At 41.3% G+C, this 24,239-nt stretch overlaps 3 protein-coding genes across 7 annotated transcripts in view; 2 read left to right on the forward strand and 1 right to left on the reverse strand.

Moving 5' to 3' along the window:
- Positions 1-504: 504 nt before the first annotated feature.
- On the forward strand, positions 505-5,473 carry ikbip (IKBKB interacting protein). 2 transcript variants are annotated; one of them, XM_030720392.1, is made up of 4 exons: positions 505-916; positions 994-1,111; positions 4,187-4,408; positions 4,609-5,473. In XM_030720392.1, exons 1-4 carry the CDS (start codon positions 711-713, stop codon positions 5,173-5,175), a joined length of 1,113 nt encoding a protein of 370 aa, XP_030576252.1. In that variant the 5' UTR covers positions 505-710; the 3' UTR covers positions 5,176-5,473. The 2 variants fall into 2 exon arrangements, with proteins under 2 accessions (XP_030576252.1, XP_030576251.1); XM_030720391.1 differs by lacking the exons at positions 4,187-4,408; positions 4,609-5,473 and adding an exon at positions 2,508-3,663.
- A 1,978-nt stretch (positions 5,474-7,451) lies between these two features.
- On the reverse strand, positions 7,452-10,522 carry ckap4 (cytoskeleton associated protein 4). Its single transcript, XM_030720376.1, has 2 exons — positions 10,086-10,522; positions 7,452-9,005 (listed from the first exon to the last, which is right to left on the reverse strand). Exons 1-2 carry the CDS (start codon positions 10,398-10,400, stop codon positions 7,788-7,790), a joined length of 1,533 nt encoding a protein of 510 aa, XP_030576236.1. The 5' UTR covers positions 10,401-10,522; the 3' UTR covers positions 7,452-7,787.
- A 3,247-nt stretch (positions 10,523-13,769) lies between these two features.
- Positions 13,770-24,239, forward strand: part of bltp3b (bridge-like lipid transfer protein family member 3B) — a 30,445-nt gene continuing 19,975 nt past the window's right edge. For all 4 annotated transcript variants that reach the window (XM_030720047.1, XM_030720043.1, XM_030720044.1 and 1 more), the window contains exons 1-2: positions 13,770-14,148; positions 23,036-23,198. In XM_030720047.1, the coding sequence (XP_030575907.1) occupies positions 14,105-14,148; positions 23,036-23,198 (207 nt within the window). In that variant the 5' untranslated portion in view covers positions 13,770-14,104. The remainder of the gene's footprint in view (positions 14,149-23,035; positions 23,199-24,239) is intronic.

A 24,239-nucleotide genomic window follows, 5' to 3' on the forward strand; every position in this document is an offset into this window, starting at 1 on the left:
AGTTGTATTAGTCAGATAAACATAGTAAAGCTCATTTTAAAAAACTAAAACGTGAGAACCTTAAATCCTTAAATAATCATTCAAAAAGTAAAATTATATCCGTATACTTCTCTGACAATCAAATAATCGGATAATAAATGAAAGTTTGACCTCTGTCTGCCGATATTAATCCACTTTGGCCAAATTCAGAGCAAATCCTGGCAAGAGCTTACGTGGCTGGCTGTTGCATTTAAAGCACTGACATGTATGTCGGAACTTTGAATGGCATGATTGGAGCGCAGTTGCGCTATCAAAGAAAACATTTCAACTGATGCAAATTTGTTTATTTTAAACGTTTCGGCACGAATTATTAAATAATTCCGGGAATAAAACATTTGCTCAAGAGCCGTATTTTTTAAAACCATCTAACGTTTTGGTGCTTTTAACGATCAACATTATAGTATTGTGATAGTAGTGATATTTACGAGCTTACGAGCAGCACCTGAAGGCTGCGTCCCTCCAAGGAACAGGGGTAAAGAAAAAGTCCTTTTAAAGTGGCAACACACGCAAACCCAGGCCGCTCTTTATACGTTTTTATATTCCTACATTATGAACTTATTTCTAAAACAGGCGTTCTGTTTTTTCTGTGCAGCGTAACAAACTCTGGTAAGCCCGTTTAACTCCCTAAATAGGTTATAAAAAGATAAGCAGCGGTTTGTTGGTGTGCTAAAATGCCTACTGAACTGAAGCAGAGGAAGAAGACGCAGGCACAGAAGCAAAGCGATGAAGCATCAGAATCCTCAAACGGGAAAGAAGAAGCGCAGAAAGTGAAGACTGAAGCAGGAGACAAGACGGGAGCGAGCAAAACGTCCTTGGGTCTGGACTTTAAAAGTGTAATATGCTTGTTGTCGCTTGCAGCATGTGGAGCTCTGAGCTGGTAAGTCAACATATTAGTATTAAAGCTTTCTTCAGAACTACCGTGGACTTCTCTGCTGAGGGTTTTCTGGGTTTCAGGGTGGTGCTGCAGCAGAATGAGAGGTTTTCCCAGATTGAGGAAAAATACAGGTCGCTACACGGAAAAACTTCCAGTCTGTTCGACATGGAGGAGGAGATCATCAGAGTTTCCAAAAAGGTACTTTTTGTTGACTGTGGAGCAGATCCTGAGCATGTTTAGGCCATGAATCTGTAAAAGTTTATCTTGATGGGTGTGAATGTCAAATACTTTATGATCTTTAAATGCTTAAGGGTTTATTTATTGTTTATGCGATGAAGAGGTGATTTATCTACGCTTGTACAGGAAAGAAGAAAAAATTATACTGGAAATAGTTTTAAGTACTACATAACTTCAGATAGTTTACAGGAAAGAAGAAATATTTATGCTAGAAGTCATTTTAAGTAGTGTGTATTTTATGGGTAATTTAGCAGAACATCAAATCAAATTTCCTCATCTTACACTGTAAATACTTAGAGGCACAGGCTGTATTATGAAGCACCTTGGCCTTGCCTTTTTGCATTTTTACTATGCATTCTATGAGTGTGCATCACTATTCAACTGTCATATTACATATAACAAGCTTTTAATTTAGATGCTTTTAATACTTTAAATTAAATGCTTTTAATTTATATGGAAATCCAATATTGGACACAGTAGAATTAACAGTAAGCTGTTCTTATTACCAAAGAAACAGCTAAGCTGTACTTTATTTTTTAATATTTGTACAGTTTAGTTATTTCTTTACTTTCTTTTTGTTTCTTTTTTTTTTAATTCTGCTGAATTACTCAGAGGTTACACACTACTTAAAATTACTTAACAGTGTAATTATTTCTTTGCTCCTGTAAAAATGTGAATTATTACCCTCTTATTCTAATGTGTCTGCCTGTAAGTATGATTTCACAGGATAGAAAAATATATAGAGAAAAACTGATTACAGTTTTTGCTGAACAAACTGTGCTTATTTTTCTGCATTTTTTCTTTTTTGCACCTTTGCTTTTGTTGAGACACTGTTGACAGTTTTACTCACATAATACCATTAAAAAAATTCACTGTGAATGACATTCCTAACAACTTATCTAAATTAGCCAGAGTCATCAACAAATAGAGCAGAAACAACTGCTTTGATTTTATGTGTTGAAGAAATATCAACTTAAGTTGAAATAGGGGCTGTACGTTCATGTAATTCCAATTTCTACCACAGGATTGTGCAGCAAAGCTTTATTTAAGTCAAAAGAGCATATTCTTATTTAGGATGGCCACTTCTGAAAACATGAAGTGCACCCACTGTGAAATACTGCCCCCTGGTGCTGAAAGTTTTAGTTAACTACAGGGATAATTACAAAAAGTACCTTTGAATGAAAACCCTGAGCATGCCTAAATTTGGTAGAAATTTCGAGAAGAAAAAAAAATCAATCTTTAAAACATTATCCTTTTTCAAAGTTCAGTTATCACTGTGTCTCTGTATATTATATGAATACTGAGGATCACAGAGCTCCCACAGAAACAGCACTCCTGTTTTGTGTTGCGGCTGCAGCTTGCCGCCTCAGAGGATGACCTACAGGAGGCGCTCTCCACCATCTCCCTGGTGACAAAATTCCAGCAGGACATCTCCACCCTCCATGCAGCTGTCATGGCAATACAGGCTGATGAGAACTCCGCCTCCCGTGATCTGGAGAAGGTTAACGCCCATTTCCTCAATGTGACGGAGACATGGCAGGAGAGGCTGGCAGTCATCAACTCCGATCTGACCTCCCTCAAGTCTGAGTCCAGAGATGCTCACGCCGGAGCCACTGAGCGGGTGAATGAGGCTGAGCGGAGAACCCGGTTGCTGGCGGAAAGGCTGGAGGAGCTCGAGGACAGCACAAAGAGGAACGCCCGAGCCCTGGAGCGCACAGAGGAAGACGATGTCAAGCGGGCGCAGGATCAGCTGGACTGGAACACCAAGCAGATCCACAAGCTCGAGGAGCAGATGAGCATCCTGAGCAAGAGGGAGGCCGAGCTGAGCTCTGAGCTCCAGGAGCACATTCCCCGTGCGAAGGCTTGCGAAGAGCACCTGCCGGAGGTAGAGGAGGCGGTGCGCTCCATCCTCAGAATGGGTGGAGATCTGAGCGGGGCGGAGAAGAGGCTGGAGGAGGTGACATTGCAGGTGTTTGGCACTGAGGACAGCATGCTGAAAGCAACAAATGAAATCCTTGAGATCAGACAGGAGCTGGACAACCTGCAGGCTCAAAACAGCATCCTGAAGATGAAGAATGAGCTGTCCGTGGTTAAAGAGGCGGTCCATGAACTCACCATGGTGTTGAGGGAAAGTAGGGTTGATAGCCAAATGGACCCTGACACTCTTGAGGGAGAGGAATGGAAAGAGGAGGAGGAGTGGGAGAAAGATGACGAGGATAAACCATCCGAGCCGCTTCTTGATGACCTCATTGAATGATGTCATTGGTTTGAGTGGACTAGGGAAAAGGAGTGGGAATGTCCTGTTTTACTTTTTGCTGTAAAAGCCTTTAGTTCAGTTCAGTATTACTTTTGTAAAATTTGTACCTCAGTTTAGTGTCAGAAAAGTAGGCTGATGTCAACATGAGCTCATGGAAACATGCACTGTATTATAGAAATATCATACGTTTAGTTTTGTGCACCATTTTATAAAACATGCCCGACTACTCTCAAGGTATCCATTTGCACTGATACAGTTTTACATCATTAAATGTCTTTACAGATATTACCAACTGAGACCCTCCAACTTTTGCCAGTTGGAGGGTCTCAGTTTTATCTGATTTTCTGTGTTTTATTCAAAAGTAAAATGAATATTTTTAGGTTTTATAGTTTGTTTGGGAACATTGCAGTTTCATAACACCACCTCTGATGTAAGGAAATTGTTTTTGGCCATTTCTTCTTTCTTTTCTGTCATTTAAATGCTAGAAGATTCACCGATCAATTGGGAAGACGTGATAATGAACATTGTTATTAGAATTTCTAAGTGTTAGATTTGGTTTCATATAGAAGGAGCTTTGCAAATAAAAAAAAAGAATCCACATGTTTAAAGGTCACATTTGCATCTTATTCTGGTGACACCTGTTGAATCATGATGTCATCACTAAGCTTATTTAATAAAAAAGAAAAATTTTTGGTGAAAAAAATGTCTTTTTTTGTTCTTTACACTGGGGGACTTTTTCTTGGGAAAAAAAAAAACATGTACCGTATTTCCTGTTTTAGTGTGAGAGTGTCCGCCTGATGCTTGAGGGTCTCGGGGGTCAGCGGGGGGCTCTGAAGTCCCAGCTGGAGGGTTTGGAGCAGGATGTCACTCAGCTGAAGGAGTGGGTTTCTGGCCTGAGTGAGAAGAGGGCTCAGCTTCAGAGCAGTCTGACTTCACTGAGAGAAGCTGTGGGTCAGATTGAAGAACGGACATCGGCCATCACAAAGGACTTCACCAGCAAGGTTTGTTCTATTATTATTATTATTATTATTATTATCATTATTATTATAAAAGGAATTTCTGAAAGGATTTTAACTAAAACAAGGTCCTTTTTCAGGGGCGAGTATGCTTTTTTTTTTTTTTAATTTATTTTGCAAAGCCCTTTTAGAGAAAGCTTTCCTGGTGCGCTTTCAAACATTTCTTTTTCTGTACGGCCGTCCAGGTGTCGTCAGTGAGGACAGATGTGCGCAGGATGGATGGCCTGCACTCTGAGCTGGAGTCCCTGCTGACTCAGGTGGGGGAGCTGGAAGACAAGACTGCTCAGGTGGAACATAATATGGTGAAACGCATCGGGGACGTGTTGGCCGGCAGCATCGATCGAGTTTCAAACCTGCGAGCCACGTCTGAACGCAACACTCGGGCCATAGAGCAGCTCCGCGCACGCATCCCAGAACTCAACAGTGCAGACCAGCAGATCTCAGAGCGCTTGGTGGAGCTAGAGAGCGGCCGGGCTCGCCTGATAAGAACAGTGACCTTTGCCAGTGACCTTAAACCAAAGGTGGCTGCTCTAAGGAGAGACTTCGGGGCGTTTGACCCTCAGCTGTCAGACCTGACACTTCGGATAGGACGATTAGCAAAAGATCTCACAGAAAGAGAGCAAGAGATCGCTGAGCTTCGACAGACATTAAGTAACCTCACTGCAGTCGAGGGAGATTTAAGTGTTACAAGTAAACAAATCAGTGAGATAGCTGATATATCTGATATTAGAGAGATACACAGGCCAGCATGAAAAACACACTGACTTTCATTCAGCTGTTTCTCCTGATTACCTGTCATACTGCTGTTTTAGAATAAGAAAAAATACTGAAATAAACCTTTTTTTATTTGTTTTTATTGCAAATAAAATAAATGTGAGCTTTTTTCCCCACCAGACAGGCTGAATATCCCTGAAGCACATTACCCCACCAGTTAATGCGATCTGACAGCCAGGTTGTCACATATCTAAATGCGGCAGCATGTCTTAACGTTTGCATGTATAAGCCAATGACAAAAGATCCTTTGCTGGTTCATGTCCAAATAAATTAGTCTCCTTGAGGATAAAGATTTGATTGCTTTATTGTTTTTCTTTGCCTGAACTCCATCTAAATTTGTCAGTTTCATTTGTCACCAGGTCAAGAATATCCAGTCAAATCTTAATAAAACTGCTTGAAAAGTTTGATGACTGTGCCCCAGAATACGTTCTACAACAGTTCTTTTCTGTTCTTGCTATGTGCGACATCTCCTCCTTATATAATCTCTTTGACAGTGTTCAGTATGGGCCACATAATAGTAGCTTTAGGGAATACTGTAGCTTGACATTTTGAGGAATGTGCCCATTCACATTCCAGCTGAGATCTACTGACACCTCTGTCATGTCTGTAGGGTAAATACGAATTACTGAGTTACAGTTCCGGTGACTGGTCCTGACCAACCCTGGCACAATCACTGATTGCAAGTAACCACAACATTAAGACCACCTGCCAAATATTGTTTAAATCAGCCTCTTGCAACCAAAAGGCCCTAACTCATCATAGCTCGACAAAGGATCTGCAGGACCTGCAGGATGAGCCCTCGGTGGACCATACTTGTTCTGCTGCATCTCACAGATGCTCAGTCAGTTAAGAGTTCTGTGGAAATTGGAGGCCTTTGGAGTTTTGCCATTCTTCCTTACGTTTCCTTCCACTTTCTCTATACAGTTGTATCTGTCAATCAACAATGATGGGAGGTTGGACTCTCTCCAGTCCAACCTCCCATCAATATAACCCTGAAACGATGCCAGTCTTAAATGTGATACCATATCACATACACCATACATTTTCTGTAACAACTAAATGTAAAGAAAAGCAGTAGTTTTTATTTTTCTGCTCCTCTTTCTCCCCCTTTTTTGAGGTGACATTACATTTTTCCACTTGTGTCTATGTTTAAGGATGCTCTGTCTCATTATTTTCCAGCCTTAAAACTACCTTTTCAGAGTCAGATTGGACCATTTATCCTCATTTCCTATTCCACATTATTATTTTGGACTCTACTACAGTTGCTTTGCATCATCTGCTTTGCAGCCCCTCGGTTCATCCTCTGAAACAAACCGTTTTAGATGCCGTTCTTCTCCTTTTGAGCTGCCTACAGCAGGTTTAAGGGGGTAATTATTCTGACATGATACAGAGCCAGTGAATAAGGAAAGGAATTACTCATTTTATCATTTTCATAGCTTGAGTGATACACCACTTTTGAGTCTTTGTATTAAAGTAATTCGGTTCTTCATGATTACCTCCTCTTTTTTAATCCTTAGGGATGAAAAATGCTTTTATTCTGTAAAGATATCCATGATGCAGTGATGCATGAAGGTGGGAAACATGAAAACACAGGCAGCTACTGATGTGGTGCCTGTGTTTTCATGTTTCCCATCTTCATGCCATGCTCAGAGTGATATCAGTAGTATATTTAAGGCTGTGCTTGCAGCTTCTGATTAACACATGAGCTGAAATGCCTCACCTTTAACTTTAAGATGTTACAAGACTTGAAATTCCAGTTGCTACTGATGTGCCCTCTAGATAAGTTAAATACTTTATTGATGTCTAAATGCCTTAAAGCAAAATAGATGGCTCTGAAGTATTCTGATGAAGTGGTTACACAACCAGCTTTAGTTGTTGCAGAAGGAAGCACCTTTCTATGGAACACCTGGTAACGAGGCAAAACTATTTGTCACTTGCATACAGAGTTCAGCCTGTGGTATTTACTCATTAAGAGGTGAAAAATTGTTGCATGGACTCCACAGTCTTGCCACATGTCATTAATAACATGGTGCTGAAGTTATAAATAATGCAGCAAAGATGGAATCAGATTTTGTCCCCCCCATCAGCCACTGGGTAAATCACGTCTCGTTTTTCATTCCAACCCTTTCTATCAGTGGATCACCTATGATGTAATAGTAGAGGCAGCTGAACCAAAGTAACAAATCATTTTACTATGAAGTTCACACCCAGAAATAATTCTTCACAGCTTTGAGTTAAGATTTTTTTATTCTTGGAAAAAAAAAAGTGAATAAAAACGGGGTACTCAAAACGAGCTTATTAATCTACAAGAAAGTTAAAAACGCAGCCAATTGACACCCAAAATAGTGAGTCTAAAAAACAAAACAAAACACTGAAAACATTAGAAAAGTACAGTGCAGAATGAGTGTGGATTCACAGATCAGCAGTCCATCTCTGCCCCTCTCACCCCTGACCTAACTGTCCCTGTGTTTGTTCTTTTCTAACCTCATGGCCTCAATCATCAGCTCTGAAAAATCTTTATTTGTAAAAATAGGATAAGCTGGTCACCCGTTTGGAATTGTTATTGTCCCTGTTTTTGGATGGGGCATTGCTACTCTTCTGTGATGTCAGGCTCTTCAGATAGGCCTGCCAGTGACTCTGTGGTCTTCTGCAGGGCTTCCTGCAGTGCAGAAATAGCCTGATCGTGACCTTCTAGCTTGGCTGCTTTGCTTTCCAATCCAGCTACAATGTCTCTTAAGCTCTCCAGCTGCTCGGGCTTCATTCTACTGGTGCTGTCCTCCAAAGCAGCGAGCCTCCTCTCCAGGTCCTCCAACTGCTCACCCAGGCCAGAGTCTGTTGAAGGTAACTCTGTCTTGGCTCCATCCAGAGCAGCTATGTTGGACTGGAGAGCCTTCACACTGCTTTTCACTGCCTCCAGTTCTTGCTCCAAATCAGTTTTAATATTCTCCACAGCCTTCCCCTGTGTAGCCAGACTGCTCTCGTGGGCATCATATTTGGCAAACAGCGATTGTACTTTGGAGGTGATATCTGACACTGATGCAGACAGTGACTCTCCACTTTCCTCCGATGCTTTGACTCTGGCTTCGAGTTCATCAGATCTCTTCAGGGCCTGAGCAGCTGCTTCACTCACTTGCTCCTCCACATTACGAACAGCACCAGTAACCTGCTCCATGCTTCTCTCTATCATCGCAGCCTTGTCCTTGAGAACCTGAAATGAAGACTCTGTTGCAGACAGAGACTGCCTCAGATTCCCAGTGGTGTCTTGCATTACTTTCCTCACTGCTTCAACTTCCTGAGACATTGAGGTCACCTCTCGGTTGCGAGTCTGGAGCTCTTCCCTCACTGCGTTGATTTGCACTCTGAGGGAATCAACTGAAGTGTCAGCTGCATCTTTGGCTGTTTTAATTTCAGCTACAGCATCAACAATGGCTGATAATTCTTGTTTGAAGAGCGTAGGGTCTTCCGTGTCACCCAGACGGGCTTTAAGGTCCGCCAGCTGGCTCTGTGCCTCGCTTTGAGCTTCAGTGAACTCTGCCACGCTCACTTTAATGGACTGACTGGCCTCAGCCAAGCGCTCCTCTATAGTCTTCTCCAGAGAGGAGAAGTCCTTCTCTCGAGCCTCCTTCACCTCATTGATGCCCTCTGAAAGGTCCCTTAGTAGATCATTCTGGAGCCTCTGAAGGGCCTCCTCCACCCTCCTTGTCTCCACCTCGCCTCTCTTCATTCGACTGACAGCCCCCTCCAGCTCCACCCGTGTGATGCCCAGAGATGACTCCAACCCATCCACAACACTTCTCAGAGACTCCACCTGTACAAAAAAAAGACAACTTTAGGAAATGTAAAAAAAATTAATCTTCTTGGTTAATATTCACCGATGAGCTGCCATACAAAATGAATAAAAACAGCAGACACGTTCAATCAGTAGTAGTTGCTCAGACTAAGCTGCCATACAGCTGAAGTCTAAATGTTTATAGATAAAGACACTTCTGGGAACACTACATCCTGCATGTAAGTTAAATTGCTTACACAGCACGCACTGTGCATGCACAAAGATCATGAAAGGAATGAGGAAAGAATTAATAAAATAGAACATGGCTAATGTGAATAAATAAGCTTTAATGTGCATGTCACATTATTCTCATTGGCAGCAAAATATTTTTATTCCTGAACTGTACCAGAGATTCACATTTTAAAATATTCTTATACAGGGCCTTGGTGCAGCTGCTCGGTTCATGAGGCCACCCTTCCTTCAAGCCAACCTTCTTCTGATTGGCTGACACAAGCAAACGGGAGGTTTGAAGAGCAGGGGCTGCTCTCCTCTCCTCTCTATGATCCTTTTTTGATATGATACAAAAAAAGCGAAAGAAGAAAAACCGTATGAAACAAAAGGAGCCTCTACTGTAACAGCTCACATCTGAATCTTTAACAGTCTTGAGTCATGGAAAATATAGTCGATGTGGCTGCTTATACCGCCACCTCATGTTCTTTGTGAAGCAAAAGAAATCTGAGGCTCCTTTAGTGACCGACCTTGTAAATTCATCCTTATCTGTCTTGTCCTCTTTTGCCATCAGAAACCACTTGTTCTTACACAAAGAAACCCGTGATAAAGAAATTTATAATAATTTAGATGATTTTTTTTATACGGTGGGTCTGAAACTTTATTCCTCACTGACGGGTTAGAGCTCACAAGCCAACACTGAACTCGACTTACTAACTGTACCCAGACTCCCAGAGAACATAAAGTACCACCACGTTATGCACGTTTATCCAAGTGTATATGCATACAGTATAGCGCATTGTTTCCTTTTCAAACACTGGAAAATGTCTGAAACAATTAAAAGTGGCTTTAGGAACTTCTTTCCATTGATTCATGTTCTTCTCCACCTACCTGTTGAACGACGCTCTCCATTTTGCCGCTCAGTTCTGCGCTTTGCCGTGCGCTCTCCTCATGCTTTGCGTTTGTCCGGCGGATTTCCTCCACTACTTGTTGCACATAAAAAGCAGCAAACCCTGCAGCACCTATTAACGCCAAATAAAACACTGTGGTCACAAGAAACCCCAGGCAGCTGCCTGACCGTGGCGACCCCTGAGGTGCGGAGCCGCTCACTCCATTATTGCTACTCTTCTGGCTTTTCTTCGGCGCATCGTCGTGGCTGGATGCAGCGCTCTTCTCGCTGTTCTTTTGCCGATTTTTCACAGTCATGTCAGCGGGAGTTTTGAGACGTGTTTCAGTGTGTGTGTGTGAGTGTGAGTGTGTGTGTAAGAGAGCTGCTGGTTTTGCAGTCGTGGATGGAAAGGGTTTTCAGTCCAGTCCCACTGCCTGGACCAGCAGCGTATCAGTGAGCGCTTCGTGTCTTTCCCCAGGGGGGCTTTTGCGTTGAGGTATGCGGATGGGGGTTGTCCCATGCCAACTCCGGGCTCTGAATGGGTCTTGTTTAGTAAAACAAAACACTAGGAAGCAATGAATGATTCTAGGCTGCTTCACTTACAGTAGATGTTTATATCAGGTCTGTTTTATCTTTTTTTTTTTTTTTTTTTACAGGTGTGTCATACTCTCATTATAAAGTTACGTTTTAATTACATGAGAGTCGAAGAAAAAGTGAGACTTTTTGTGTGTCATCGACGTACATCTGTCTCTGTTATTATTCGTACTAATTTTCCCTGGTGCTGTTTTCTGCTGATGCAAACTTTCTGCAGACAGTTTACTGAAGCAGAGCAGCGCAGGGAGGGGCACTTTCTTCCCTTCCAGGTCGCTCCTCCTTTCATACGTGGCAGCTGAAGTTTTGGCACTGCAGTCCGTGTCCACACACAGAAATCCCACTTTCAAAGTCAGTAAATGCATTATAAAGGTGAATGAATCACATTTATTTCCCCACTACTGTGCTAAGTGTGGAGATTGTGTTTAATGATTAATTCGGCTTATATGCCAACGGCTTGGTGAACGTCATTCTTAATTATGGATTCATGATATATTTTTTAAAATAATATTGTCCTTTTTTCTGTTGGCCCTTCCAATCAGCATCTTTACTGATACACTTTACTTTTTTTTCTTTATTCTTAAATTACACAAAGAAAATTTCTGAGACATTTTCGAGACAAAAATCTGTCCTTTTTTGTTTTTTTTAAAGACGAGAGAAATGATGAAATGGTCACTTCCTCGGTTTGGACACTAGATGTCACTAAGAGAGTATTTAAAGTCACATCCACAGTTCTTTATATAAGAGCATTGTGTGTGCAGTAGGCTGATTAAATTATAATTTAGATGCTCATATGAAATGAAATTAAATGCGACAGGCTATGTTTTTCCCAAGTGATTTATTCAGTAGGTCTGTGCTGGAAAACAACTCTGTGCATGGACAATAAAGTTGCCCATAAAAGAAAGGAAAAAGGAAAGACTGTCAGATTAGCGTAAATATTTTAATATGTACATGTGCAAAAATATGAAACTGTATTGCAATTAGTTTTTTATTAGAGACCCCCTTTTTTAAGTATCGCTTATAGGCGGTATTTTTCTTTCACATCTTTACATGCATTATTTATTCTTTTGTACTGTCACTCAAGAGACTTTCAGCCTTTGCTGACACAACCCCAAAGGGATTTATGTCTCCTCCAGGAATCAAAGGGTTATGTATTCATGTATAAACCACTACCTTACAACAGATCAAATTCACACCTTGAAAATTCACACTGTTATTTCAAAATGTGTTGAATAATGATTATATATTAAACTCAAAAGTGCACCATGTTTGCAGATAGTGTTAAAAGAAATTACAGCTGTCACTTTTATGATCTAGGTCACAGATGAGTAGTCCTTGAAAGGCTTCTGAGCATGCAGGCCAACTGGTTCGTGCAAAGAAAAGACCACAGAGGTGGCTTTATTTCTTGATTTAAATAAAATCTCTGGGGTAACGGAGCTTGTCACACCCTGGATTATATCTGTGTTTATTGTTGTTTTGTCCTTCATATTTTTACACAGTGCTACAGCTAAAATTAGCATTGTCTCAGGAATGTTGTCTCATTATTGTCCGATATAGCTGCACAGCAGTCATGGGTCTTCTTTGCTATGTTTTCATTCCCTGATGCTCCAAATGGTTTCTGTTAGTGAAAGGTCTGAACAGCAGGCAGACCAGTTCAGCACCTGCACTCATCTACTATGAAGCCGTGCTGTTGTAATAGATGCAATATGTGGTTAACGCTGTCTTGCTGAAATATGCAAGGCCTTCCTTGAAAAAGATGTTGACAAGATATGAGCACAAGTTGCTCTAAAACCTGTATACACCTTTCAGCACTGATGGTGCCTTTCCAGATGAACAACTGCCAATTATGATGAGGGATAATGGGTATACTGGGCAAAGGGTGTTGAATATGGAGCTGCCAGGCAGGATTAAAAGAGGAAGATCACAGAGATTCATGGATGTAGTGAAGGAAGACATGCATGGGGTTGGTGTGACAGAGGAGGCTGTAAGGATAGGATGAGCTGGATGTAGATGATCCACTGTACCGACCTGGAAAGAGTGCAGCTGAAAGACTAAGAAGAAAGTAAAATACTACAGCTGTTTAGTTCCAAAAGCTGTGCATGTGAAGGTTTTGTGCTCAGTTTATCTGTTTCATATTGGGTGGGTTAATGACTGTGAATTTTTAGAATGTACTTCTTTACATAAAAAGGTAGGTTGTTATGCTGCTGGTTTACAAGTCCAACCCACTTGAGAATAAATTGGGCTGTCAGTAGCTCATGAATTAAAATGACTAGCACACCTGAAGTGAATTAAGGATGAATTAAGGATGATTGGGACATGTGGTTGAAGGGGCAACTTAATTAAAAGGGATTTATTTTCAGGGAATGAATGTAAATGAAAACTTTGATGGGACAAGCTTTCATTAATGTGATGTCACCCCTATTTCTCCTCTGTCCAGCCTATTACCTGTTTTTTTTTTTGTTCAGAATTTTTTTTCAGAATTAGTTAAAATTTGTTAAAATTTAAATAATCTATACTTTAAATACATTTGTAATTAATTGAAGGGAATAAAATGACAAAATGGAAAATTTTTTAAATTGGACCCAATTTTATTAAAATTCCCTTTCAGTCTAAAAGACCTGAATTGAAATTACATAGTGCTTCAAAACAGCCCCCCCACCCCACCCCCTTTTTTGAGATAATATTTGTTTATTAATACCCTCTTAAAATTCAAATGCAGAGTAAAGTAAGGAACATTTTAAGTTTTAGAACATGTAAATACGAAAGTGAAAGGACATTCAAAAACGCTTCTTAATCGAGATGGGAATGGCCCGTAACGGGGTGGGGGTCATTTGGGACACGTCACATGTGGACAATTTGGACAAAATTGTTAGCATAGTATCCTGAGCTTGACCAGTATATTTTTGTAATAGTTTAACAAGCCCTCTTGCAGATGAAATGATAAACTCGTGGAAAATGTAACACTTTTTATACAGTGTTACCACTTTGAAATGGCACTGAATGGCAGGAATGATCCAGCTGTGTGTAAGGGTGATTTCCGAGCAACTCGTGAACGCGGCATTAGTCCCCGCCCAGACGCCGTGACAACAGACGCTGCTCCGTCCAGGTGTACGGTGTGTAATATTGCAGTGATCCGGACCGCTTTAGAGCTCTGTCAGTACATTTGCGTGAAATGGCCTAACGCGATATGCTTTGTCTTCGAGCCCGGCTGTCACTCGGACGTCCGAAATGCCGTCTCTCCGCCCAGCTCCTCCTTCGTCTCTCAGAGAATAAAGCGGGAACACCGCTAACATGAAGACGGGCGACGGGATCAGACTGTGAGCTGTGAGTTTATACCTCGAGTGGGAAAAGCTAGCGGTTAGGCTAGCCAGCTAGCTGAGACAACCGGCGGCGGCGGCGGCGGCGGCTCGGATATCGGATTTGCGCAGCCATGGCGGGGCTCATCAAGAAGCAGATCCTGAAGCATCTCTCCAGGTCAGTGCTGAACGGAGGTCAGCGTTAGCAGACAGGGAGTGGAAAGAAAAGGACGACGGATGGATTCATCTGTCACTCAGGCGTTAGCTAGCGATCACAAAAAAAAAAGAAAAAAAAAATCTCTTTAATGAGTTTATGTTTGCCTCACATGGATGAAAACTGTTCGATAATTTTGCTGTTTTCTGTGTTGACTGTCAGGCTGAGTTTTGAGCTGTTAACCCTCACTAGACCGGAGACGTGGCTACCCAGCTAAACGTGCTAGCACCAAGGTTAGCCTGCAAGCCGCTAATCCTCTAGACACTTGCTGAGGCAGGTTGGACCAGTCGTGTGGTTGAGTCAGATTTTTTAAATCAGCATTCTCAGCATTCACCTGAAGGTAGATTAACCTTTAGTCACTGCCAAGCAGGTAGCTAATAAAAGACACTCATAAAAAGGAGGTAACTGGGCATACAGTAAATATATGAGCCCATAATGGGAAGACGGGTGCAGGTTTGTTTACACGGGTTTAAACCCCTTTTATCTGCCCTATCAGACATCATACAGAGTGCACATGGAGCCTCAGCGTCCTATTACTCAAGATAAGGTCAATTAGAAAGTGAACTCTATAGTGCTGCCACCCAATTTAACATATTTAACAGCATTTTGCGTTAATGTTAAACATCTCACTATATTATATTTAAACAGACTTTCATTGCATCTCTCCAAACTTCACTGTATAGCAATGATGTAGTAGCGTACAGCTGTCACATTTCTAATCCAGGTCACTTAAGTAAGTCTTGAAAAGCCTGTAAGCATGCAGGTGGACTGGTTCTTGGAAAGAAAGGAGAAAAAAAAAGCACAGAGGTCATTGATAAAAATCTTTGTTGAAACTGCCCTGTGCTGAATTTGTTACACTCTGGATTAAATCTGCCTTTGTTATTGCTTTGCCCTTCATGTTCTTACACAATGCTGCAGCTAAAATTTACATTATCTGCTGCACGCTGCCTATTGGTGGCATGTCCTTCAGCATCCTCATTTGCGCTGTGTGTTAAGAGCATCTACACATGACTGTGCATCTCTCAGCAAAATTAGCATCTACTTTGACAGGAAATGACTAGAGGATGCGTGATGTCATCTTACTTTGGGCTTGCCATCTTATCTTTGTCTGGGCCTGATTGGTCTGTTGCTGTGCGGAAGAATCGGTCTTCTTGGTGTTCGGTTTCTGATGTCAGAATGCCATAGCAGCTTTACTGGATATACTCCACTGTGTGAGTACTGCTACAGCATGCTGTGATTCAGGATAGGTTGTCTCTGCCCAATCACTATCAACATCTTTGCGCTTACAGCTACAGTTTATGTTGTGGGTGTCAACAGATCAACTGTTGCAGAGGGCATTCCTCTCAAATGCTGTCTGTGATTGGGACTGTCACAGTGAGGCAGCACCACATCTTTACAGTTCAGTGACCAAGACTTCTGCCATGGCTGTTTCTCCTCTGTCTGGGACAAGCGCACTGAAGCATGCAGGACATATTAAACAAGTTGAAAGAGCCCCTTTTCACAATGCGAACTGTTAGAAGAAGCTTTGTGTCTTGTTTCATGCCCAAGAATGAGTTTGTGGAGAGAACACTGGCTGAGCTGCTGGCGTGAATGTTTTGGCCTAATGTGAAAGTGTTTAGTCGATAAAGTGTTTCGCAGAAGGTCGAACTCAGGTAGCCCCCGGGGGTGAGTTGACAAAAAGGTGTTTGTTCGTCTGCATTACAGACTGCTTTGGCTATCGATATGACTCTGGCTCTGAGCCAGACATGGCAAGATCCAGTTACACACACACACACACACACACACACACACACACACACACACACACACACACACACACATACATACATACATAAATAAATACAAATGTATGAATGCTGTGTTTCTCCTGAAGGAGGCTACTTTGGTGAGGTGAAAGGTCAGACTCATATAAAGGCTTACTATGGAGCTGGGAAAGGAGCTTAATTACAGGTGTTCCAGTGAATGACTGAGCATTTGTTTCCTTGTTTCTTTGCCTCTTCCTTTTGTTGCTTTTTCATTTCTTATTTCACTTGATTCTAAATCCATTTTGTGACCCTTTTAAAAATGTGTTGCACTTGCTTTTCTGCCTGTAGACACTTAATCTGATGACTTTTTTACTGTTACTGGTATGTGATGTCCAGTAATGTTCCTACATTGACCTGATGATGTATCAGAAAACTTAGATCCTTTCCCTGGAACCCACAATAATTTTGATCTAATGCATTTTCAATCAGGAGAAAGGAGATGTTTTTTTTTTTTTTTAGGGAGTTATTTTTTTCATCTCAGCCAGCTGAAATTGAACACAGTGGATTATAACTGACAATACAAATGTGTGTGCTAGTCTGTTCTTCCTCATCATTGGAGTTTTAGTGCTCATTTTAATGAGAGAGATGGGTCCATTTCTTCTCCTGTGTTTCCATCCTGCTGTAGCTGTGTAATAATGCACCATAGTGATGCACTCCACTATTCCCTCTGCTGGTGGGAAGGCCATTATGGCCTGAGTCATGACTAAGTGCCTCACTGTGGGTGTCTCATCAGTGTGTAGCTGTGAAGTACTAGTGTAGGTTGTGTTTGTGTGGCGAGTGCGATAGAGCGACATTTGGCCAGGGTCCCTTCAGGCCTTGGCATCCTCTGCGGCTGTGTAACTGGGCTGGTGGATTGTTTTCTCCTTCACACTAACCTTTTTGCTGCCTCCGCGGGGCCATAAATACTCCACAACGCCGTGCTCTGCCAACACAAACTCGCCTAACTTTTTCAGGTTGCCCTCATTGTGTTGTGTCTGTGCGGAGGTGTTTAGTAGAAGTTTGTGCATGTAGGCTTAAAGGGATTACCTCTTGATGTCAATTTTTTTTTTAATGGATTTTTGTTCCTTTGATTTGATAGAACTGGCAGAAATTGCAGGGGTACAATAAAGGTCCAACTGGTAATGTGATTAAAGCCTTACAACATATACTCACCAGCCACTTTATTAAGGACACCTTGCTAGTACCAGGTTGGACCCCTTTTGCCTTCAGAACTGCCTTCATTCTTTGTGGCATAGATTCAATAAGGTACTGGAAACATTCCTCAGAGATTTTGGTCCATATTGACATGATAGCATCACAGAGTTGCTGGAGTTTTGTCAGCTGCACATTCATGGTATGAATCTCCCGTTCCACCACATCTCAAAGGTGCGCTTTTGGATTGAGATCTGGTGACTGCGGAGGCCATTTGAGTACAGTGAACTCATTGTCATGTTTGAGATGATTTGAGCTTTGGTGATTTATACTGTTGGAAGCAGCCATTAGAAGGTGGGTACAATGTGGTCATAAAGGACTGGGTGTGGTCAGCAACAATACTCAGGTAGGATGTGGTTTCCAATCCTTGTTTGTATTAAGAACAGCCTGTTTGGCATCAATAACCACGCCACATTCAGAGTCACTTAAATCCCCTTTATTCCACATTCTGATGCTGCGTTTGAACTTCAGCAGGTCGTCCTGACCATGTCTACATGCCAAAGTTCGAGTTGCTGCCATGTGATTGATTAATTTTTAAATATTTATGTTAATGAGAAGTTGAATAATAAAGTGCCGGTGAGTGTAAATATTCCTCAGATATTGCAAATGAGTCCAATATCTGTGAAGATTCATATAGGAGTGAAAACAAATGAAAATGCATTTTTTAGTTTCTCTTTTTTCTTGAGGACATTTGGTCACTAAAAAAAAAAAAAGCTAATATCCATCCATCTTCTTTCACTGAGGTCAAGCTGTGGTTTCATTTGGGAATCAAGAACCAGTGCTTATCACTTCCTTTTGTCAGTGCTTGCATGCCTTTTTGACAGTTGCACATTGCAAAACAGTGGTGCAGTGCAGCTTTACGCTCTACATCTGTACCGTGTTTAGACTGCCATGCTGAAACATTTGCTGTAGGCTGGCTATCTTTGCGCACAGAATTGGTGAAGAGTTGATAAGATTTTATTAATTACAGCAAAAATCTTTCAATAGCTTTCTCTAGTTGCAGTGGTAGCTGACTAAGCAGGGTATTCCATACAGAGGTCACCCCGGAAATATTTTCTGCTTCCTCCTGGGAATCCTTGGATAGTCTCAGATACACGCTCCTTCCAGCGAGCTTTGAGTCTTCTCCCTGCTGGAAAGCCTGCTAAGGAATGCATCCAGGAATGGAATGGTATTCCCAAACCACCTCATCAGCCTCCTTTTGACACTCCGTCAGATCCATCCAGATGTAGAAGCTCCTCATCCAATCTCTAAGGCCAAGTCCTGGCACCCCAAAACAAATATATAACCAAATATAAGGGCTGTATCTAAAAATTTAAATTTTTAGATCACTATTAATTTATGTTGTTCTTTGAAAGAACTAGTAAATTGGGAACATCTATTCTTTTAAACCGGCTTATATGATAAGTTAAATTTCAGCTTAATTTTCTAGCTAAGGCCAAGTGACTAATGCCTGATAATTTCTGTTGACCTTTGCTGTGACCCAGAACAGGTAAACGGAGACAATGAGGTGCGACAGACCGTGACTTATAGCCTTCAGATATTGTTAATGACTCCAGTTTTAATTAAGCTTGGATTATTAAAGCAGGGCAATAAGAGGCAATATCCTCAGGAAGGTCTTATATAATGTGAATATTGGGTAAAGATTGTAGACCACACCAACCGGTAATTAAGAAAAGGTTCCTGTATGTGTGCTGCCGCAGGTTATTTTTAGATTAGGCTGTTTTAAACTTTTCCATTGGTTATGAGCACAAACCCACACCGCACTCCTCCCATCCTCTAACATGAAAGCTTATGTCGGACATGGCTTTAAAAATATATTTTCATATTTGATGACCTTGCTTTGTATAAAATATTAAGGAAGCTTTTTTTTTTTTTTAATTAAGTCAGATTACTGCTCTCCTTCAGATAGTGCCAGCTGATGTCTTTGAGAAACACTTGAGTGGGATTTAATGTGTGACTTGTTGAATTATCCTGGCGTGCCACATTCACCAGAAGCATCTTATTGGCCTAATTGGTCTCTAATTATATCCAGCGCTTGGTTATGTTTAGAAGAATACTGGCCCTAATGAAAGGCGTTATCAGTCCAGCAGGCTCAACACGTTCTCCTGTTTACACTGAATGGACTAATGAAGGATTTAGAGGACTATTTAAATACCAGTTTTGTTGTTGACAAGCAAATATATAGTAACTTCCCTTCCCTTCCTGCATAGGAATGCCCTGAAGATCCCGCCTCTGTTTCCTGTTTTATCCTTTCTTTGTATCTCTTTGTTTGTTTTCTCCATTCCTCACTTTACACCGCCAGAGCCTCGGTTGTTAAAAAAAAAACAAGCTGGTTGTCGTCTGAGTCACCCTGGCCATCTTCCCTCAGGCTTCTCTCATTCTGGCGCTGATGTCATCAGGGTGCGCCTCAAATGCATCATCAGAGGGTAGGAAAAAGCTGTTTCCAATTGACCAGATCCACAGACGTGAGCATACAGTGCGGCGGGCCAAAGCCCTGCTCTTGGTTTGTGGTTGAGGAAAAAGTTGCTGGATCAGTATACTGTTGGAGACGTCCTTAAGCTGAGTTTGGCAAAATGACACACAAATGGCGAAGTTAGTAGCAACAGGTATTTACTGAACAACAACAAAATCATGCATAGGGATAGAGAATAGTTTGACATTTTAGGAAATGTGCTTTTTTTCCCCCTTCTTCCTGACAGCTAAATGAGACGATAGGCATTCCTTAAGTGTGAATTGAGGCTAAAGCTTGGATTAGCTTTGGGTAAGACTCTAAACATGGGGAGATGGCAAACCTGGATGGTGTAACAGTTATTATAAAGCTCCACAAAACCAGATGGAGTGCAGCCTCTTTCTTTTGATCGCATTATAATATAAAAATATGGATTTTAAGGCATGAAAGTGGTGTCACTCTTTATCTTTTGGCAAGAAAGCTACAATCAAATGATTCATTCAAAACTGGTTAACTTTTGAAAGAATTAGCACGGTGCTGAGTGGTTAATTTTGCATTTTCGAGAGGCAGACACCCCCGCCTGCAGCCATTAGCCTGCTTTAATCTCTTTATGGGCCTAGATATGGTCCAGTGAGCTCAAACCTGCTGACTGGAATAATGGCTGAAGTCTAGTGAGGAGAGATGAAAGGGTAAGATGACAGCATGTGTGAACTTAATACCATCTATCTCTTGCTGTTGACTGGGATCTACCTGCTTAATTTAGCTTTCGCAGCCTTGATATTGCTGACTAACAGCATTTTATTTGTGCACCGTATTGATTTATTTATGAAGTTGAAGGAAGGCAAGAGGAAGCTCCAAGAGAGGCTGAGATGCCAGATAAGGAGCAAAATAGTGACGTGAAGCTAGCTGGCTAGCTGGCTGATACTTGATCAGCAGCGGGAATGAATATTTCACTGGTCATGAGGCTGAGACGCTCCATCTCTCAGACACAAACTGTTTCTCTCTGTACGCCCATGTGGGTACATGTGCACAATGTCTTGCTTCTGTTTTGCTTGTAAGAGGTTTGTCGATGTTGTGTTTTTTTTTTTGGGCCTCATTCTGCTGTGCTGAGGCTCAGCTTAGATGAATAATTTACATGGATGGTGAATACGAGAAGAATCCAGTGCTGCCAGGAGAAGGTGTTGGGTGCAAAAGAACTGGATTTTGACAGACTGAATCATTAAAAATGAGCTACTGAATCAGAAAGCAGTGATCTCTGGAAAAGGTTTCCTTCGCTTTGCAGTTGCTGACTGTCTTTGCACTTTGCTGAGTCTCCTGATAATCCACTGAGGGCTTTATCCAGACGGCCTGGAGTCTTTAGACTGTCAGAACAAAAACTTTTTGTCTCCACAAGACTATCCAGTTACTTAATGCCTGAAAGCTGACAATGCAAATTCTTGGTGACGTCTTCCCTTAATGTCTCATAATGACTTTAGTTTTTTTTTTTTTTTTTTAATTGGACCCTTACACTTCTTGTTAGGCTTTCCTGTTTTAAAGTGGCAATAAGACAGAGCCTTTTTATCAGTCTGTTAACAGTTTGCAATTGAATGGGATCAAGTTGACAATTACATGCAATCTGTTTGTGATAATACGGAGATTATTGATGATAAATTGGCAAAAATCGCAAATTTGTTGTCTACTTACATATTCACAAATTCACATTAACTACTCACATCCAGAGACCAGCCAGAACCTCATAGATTTGAAATATAACCAGAACACAACCAGCTAAATCTAGTCCCCTGTTGTGGCACATCGCAGTGGAGCTGTACTTAGTGCAGACTCACTCAGATTGATTGCAACATGCTAGCAATCTGCACACAACAATTATTTGCAAACCTTTGCCAATCTGTCTGAGAGTGACTGCAGTCAGTTCAAATTAGACTGTGATTAATTGGAGACAGGGTTGACTCCCGCCAGGTGACCTGTACGCTTTTGCGATCGAAAGTGGTCGCCCAATTGCAGAGAAAATCACACATGCTTTTTTTTTCTTTGTCACAAGGCAGTTGCTGTGCTATTTTAGGAGTAACATGAAAATGAAAAGCCCTTTTTTAAACTTTATACTATCCTGAAGAGGTGGGATTCACTAAACACGCCACGATACAATATATCACAATACCTAAGTAAAGATATATTATTGCAGTTTTCAAAATTTTGTGATAAGCTGATTACTGCAGTAAGATTCATCACCTTTTTTCCAACTACGTATGTCCCCAAAAGTAAACTTTGTCAATATCTGTTGTGTCTGATAAATCTGCCTCTTCCTTTCACTTCAGTGTGTGTGCGTGTGTGTGTGTGTGTGTGTGTGTGTGTGTGCGTGTGTTGCAAAGCAGACCGACTGATCAACAATATCAATAAAACCTGTCATTAATCTTGCATGCACCTGACAACTTTGCTGATTACAAATTTTTAAAGGCTTTTTGAACATGAGACAGCAGTTGCCGGCCTTGATAATGACTTGTTACTGTGGGGCGACTGCTGTGTGTTGGTTGGGAAACTCTGAGCTCTGATCCACCGGTGTACGAAGAGATTAGAGAAGTAACAAGATTAAACCTACATGTCCTGTTTATGTGTTTAAGAGAAAGAGAACCAGTTTTTAAAATGTATTTTTTTACCATTCTAAATTAATAATGTGCCAGAATCTAATATTTTTGTGGTGCTTTATCTGGTGAATACCATGGTTTTACAGGCACACACTGAATCAATACAACATACAACAAGGCACAGAATCTTCACAGTCAAATACAAAAGTGTTTTTGGACCTTAGTGTCTGAGTGTGAGGCCTGGGTACACTTTGTCCTTCGTGTCCAGAATTAATTACACATATTACCGTGTTCTCTTTCATCATCTGTTTATGAGCTTATCATTAGTCGATTGAGCAGTGTGTAAACAATATGAGTGCAAAGAGAACCTCAATTAAGAGGAAGACATTTCACCTAACACTAGTTTTGGTTTTATGGTGTATATCTTTCCATTTTTTTTGTAGCTGGGTTAGTCATCTCATTATAACCTCAACAGCAGATATGTCCTTAAATTATGGGCTTATTTTTTTAGTGTTCCTAAATATAATTTATTCTGTAATTATTGTCTTTGGTTTTTAAGGAGATTGCTAGACAACAGATTGTTTTCTAACAATTTATTTTAAAACCATGCATTTGTGTGTGTGTGTGTGTGTGTGTGTGTGTGTGTGTGTGTGTGTGTGTGTGTGTGTGTGTGTGTGTGTGTGTGTGTGTGTTGAAGTCGACATCCAATACACTGAAAGTATCACACTTGGGATTTGTTGGTCTGGCCTGTTGGTTTGTTTACAGTCTGTTTCTATAAATATATCGGGGCTCAAAGCTTGACGCTTCTCCTCTGTGTCCCGTAGGTTTGCTAAGAACCTGTCGCCAGACAAAATCAACCTGAGCACGCTGAAGGGGGAGGGTCAGCTCACCAACCTGGAGCTGGATGAGGAGGTTCTCCAGAGCCTTCTGGACCTGCCCACCTGGCTGGCTATCAATCGTGTGGAATGCAACAAGGCTGCCATCAGGGTGAGCGTCCCGGTTGTTGAATTTGTCATTGATATACTGGGAAAGATGACTTTTAGCGAACAGCCTTATGTTCAGATTGAAACCACTCTTATGTTTTTATAGAAAACATGAGGACTGGAAACACTGGGCATGGAGTAAATAGCTTTGAAGTATAAAAATGGGACATAAAGTTATGATGCTTTTTGCACGTTTGATGCAAAGTTATCTGTAACAGACAGGCCAAAGTACAAAGAGAAGTCTCTTTTTTTTTACTAGGTCATATTTAAATAGGTGTGCAAAACAGATTTTATGCTCAAGTCAATGATACCTAGACCACTGCATAAACACACTCTGTTTATATACAAACAGATGAGTTCAGGCACACTGATAACCTCCAGTGACTCTTTGCGCTACATTAGCATTCTCTGCTGGAGCTGTCTGACACTCTGATGTGGTCATGGTCATCAGCCAAGTGTCATGACTGAGAGCAGACACACCCTGGAAACAGTGAATGGAGCTGTATAATTTTCACCATGACTGGACTTTTAGTCAGACCAAAGTCCATTTTCCACCTCTCCTTTTTCTCCTCCATTCCAATACTTTCTCCTCGTATCCTCACAAAGCTAACCCCTCGGATTGTAACATAATTTTTCAAACCTTTTACTCTTGTTAAGATTCCCTTTAAGGTTGCCATTCACCAGTTTCACATCTGATTAACTGTAAGCACACTACCAGTGCAGCAAAATGCAAAATTTTTTTGTTGTCTTAACGCAGATCCAGTTTTACATTTGTTAAAGTCACATCATTTACAGTAAGTGTAAGGGCATCAGATTTCTAAGTGAACAATGGAGCTGGTGAATTGAAACCCTTACTACTACCTTAATGCAGCTCCCTGGGGATTTCTGTGTTTGCTGTTAAACTAGCTTTAAAAAAAAAAGAGAACGCAGATGCATATCTCACTTCCTCACTTGTTAGATCCCCATCTGTTCTTTGCATCTTCCTGTTACAGAGGCACTAAGCCCCACACACTCACCTCTTCCCTTTAAAAGGATGCCACACACA

Source organism: Archocentrus centrarchus, chromosome 23, assembly GCF_007364275.1.
Source record: "Archocentrus centrarchus isolate MPI-CPG fArcCen1 chromosome 23, fArcCen1, whole genome shotgun sequence".
NCBI lineage: Eukaryota > Metazoa > Chordata > Actinopteri > Cichliformes > Cichlidae > Archocentrus > Archocentrus centrarchus.

Bases quoted from the DNA above. Each gene is read 5' to 3' on its own strand.
- ikbip (XM_030720391.1), top strand. From the start codon at position 711: ATGCCTACTGAACTGAAGCAGAGGAAGAAGACGCAGGCACAGAAGCAA. The intron at 917-993 runs GTAAGTCAACAT...TCTGGGTTTCAG, and splicing joins GCATGTGGAGCTCTGAGCTG to GGTGGTGCTGCAGCAGAATG. The intron at 1,112-2,507 runs GTACTTTTTGTT...TTGCGGCTGCAG, and splicing joins TCATCAGAGTTTCCAAAAAG to CTTGCCGCCTCAGAGGATGA.
- ckap4 (XM_030720376.1), bottom strand. From the start codon at position 10,400: ATGACTGTGAAAAATCGGCAAAAGAACAGCGAGAAGAGCGCTGCATCC. The intron at 9,006-10,085 runs GTAGGTGGAGAA...TTTTTTGTACAG, and splicing joins TGGAGAGCGTCGTTCAACAG to GTGGAGTCTCTGAGAAGTGT.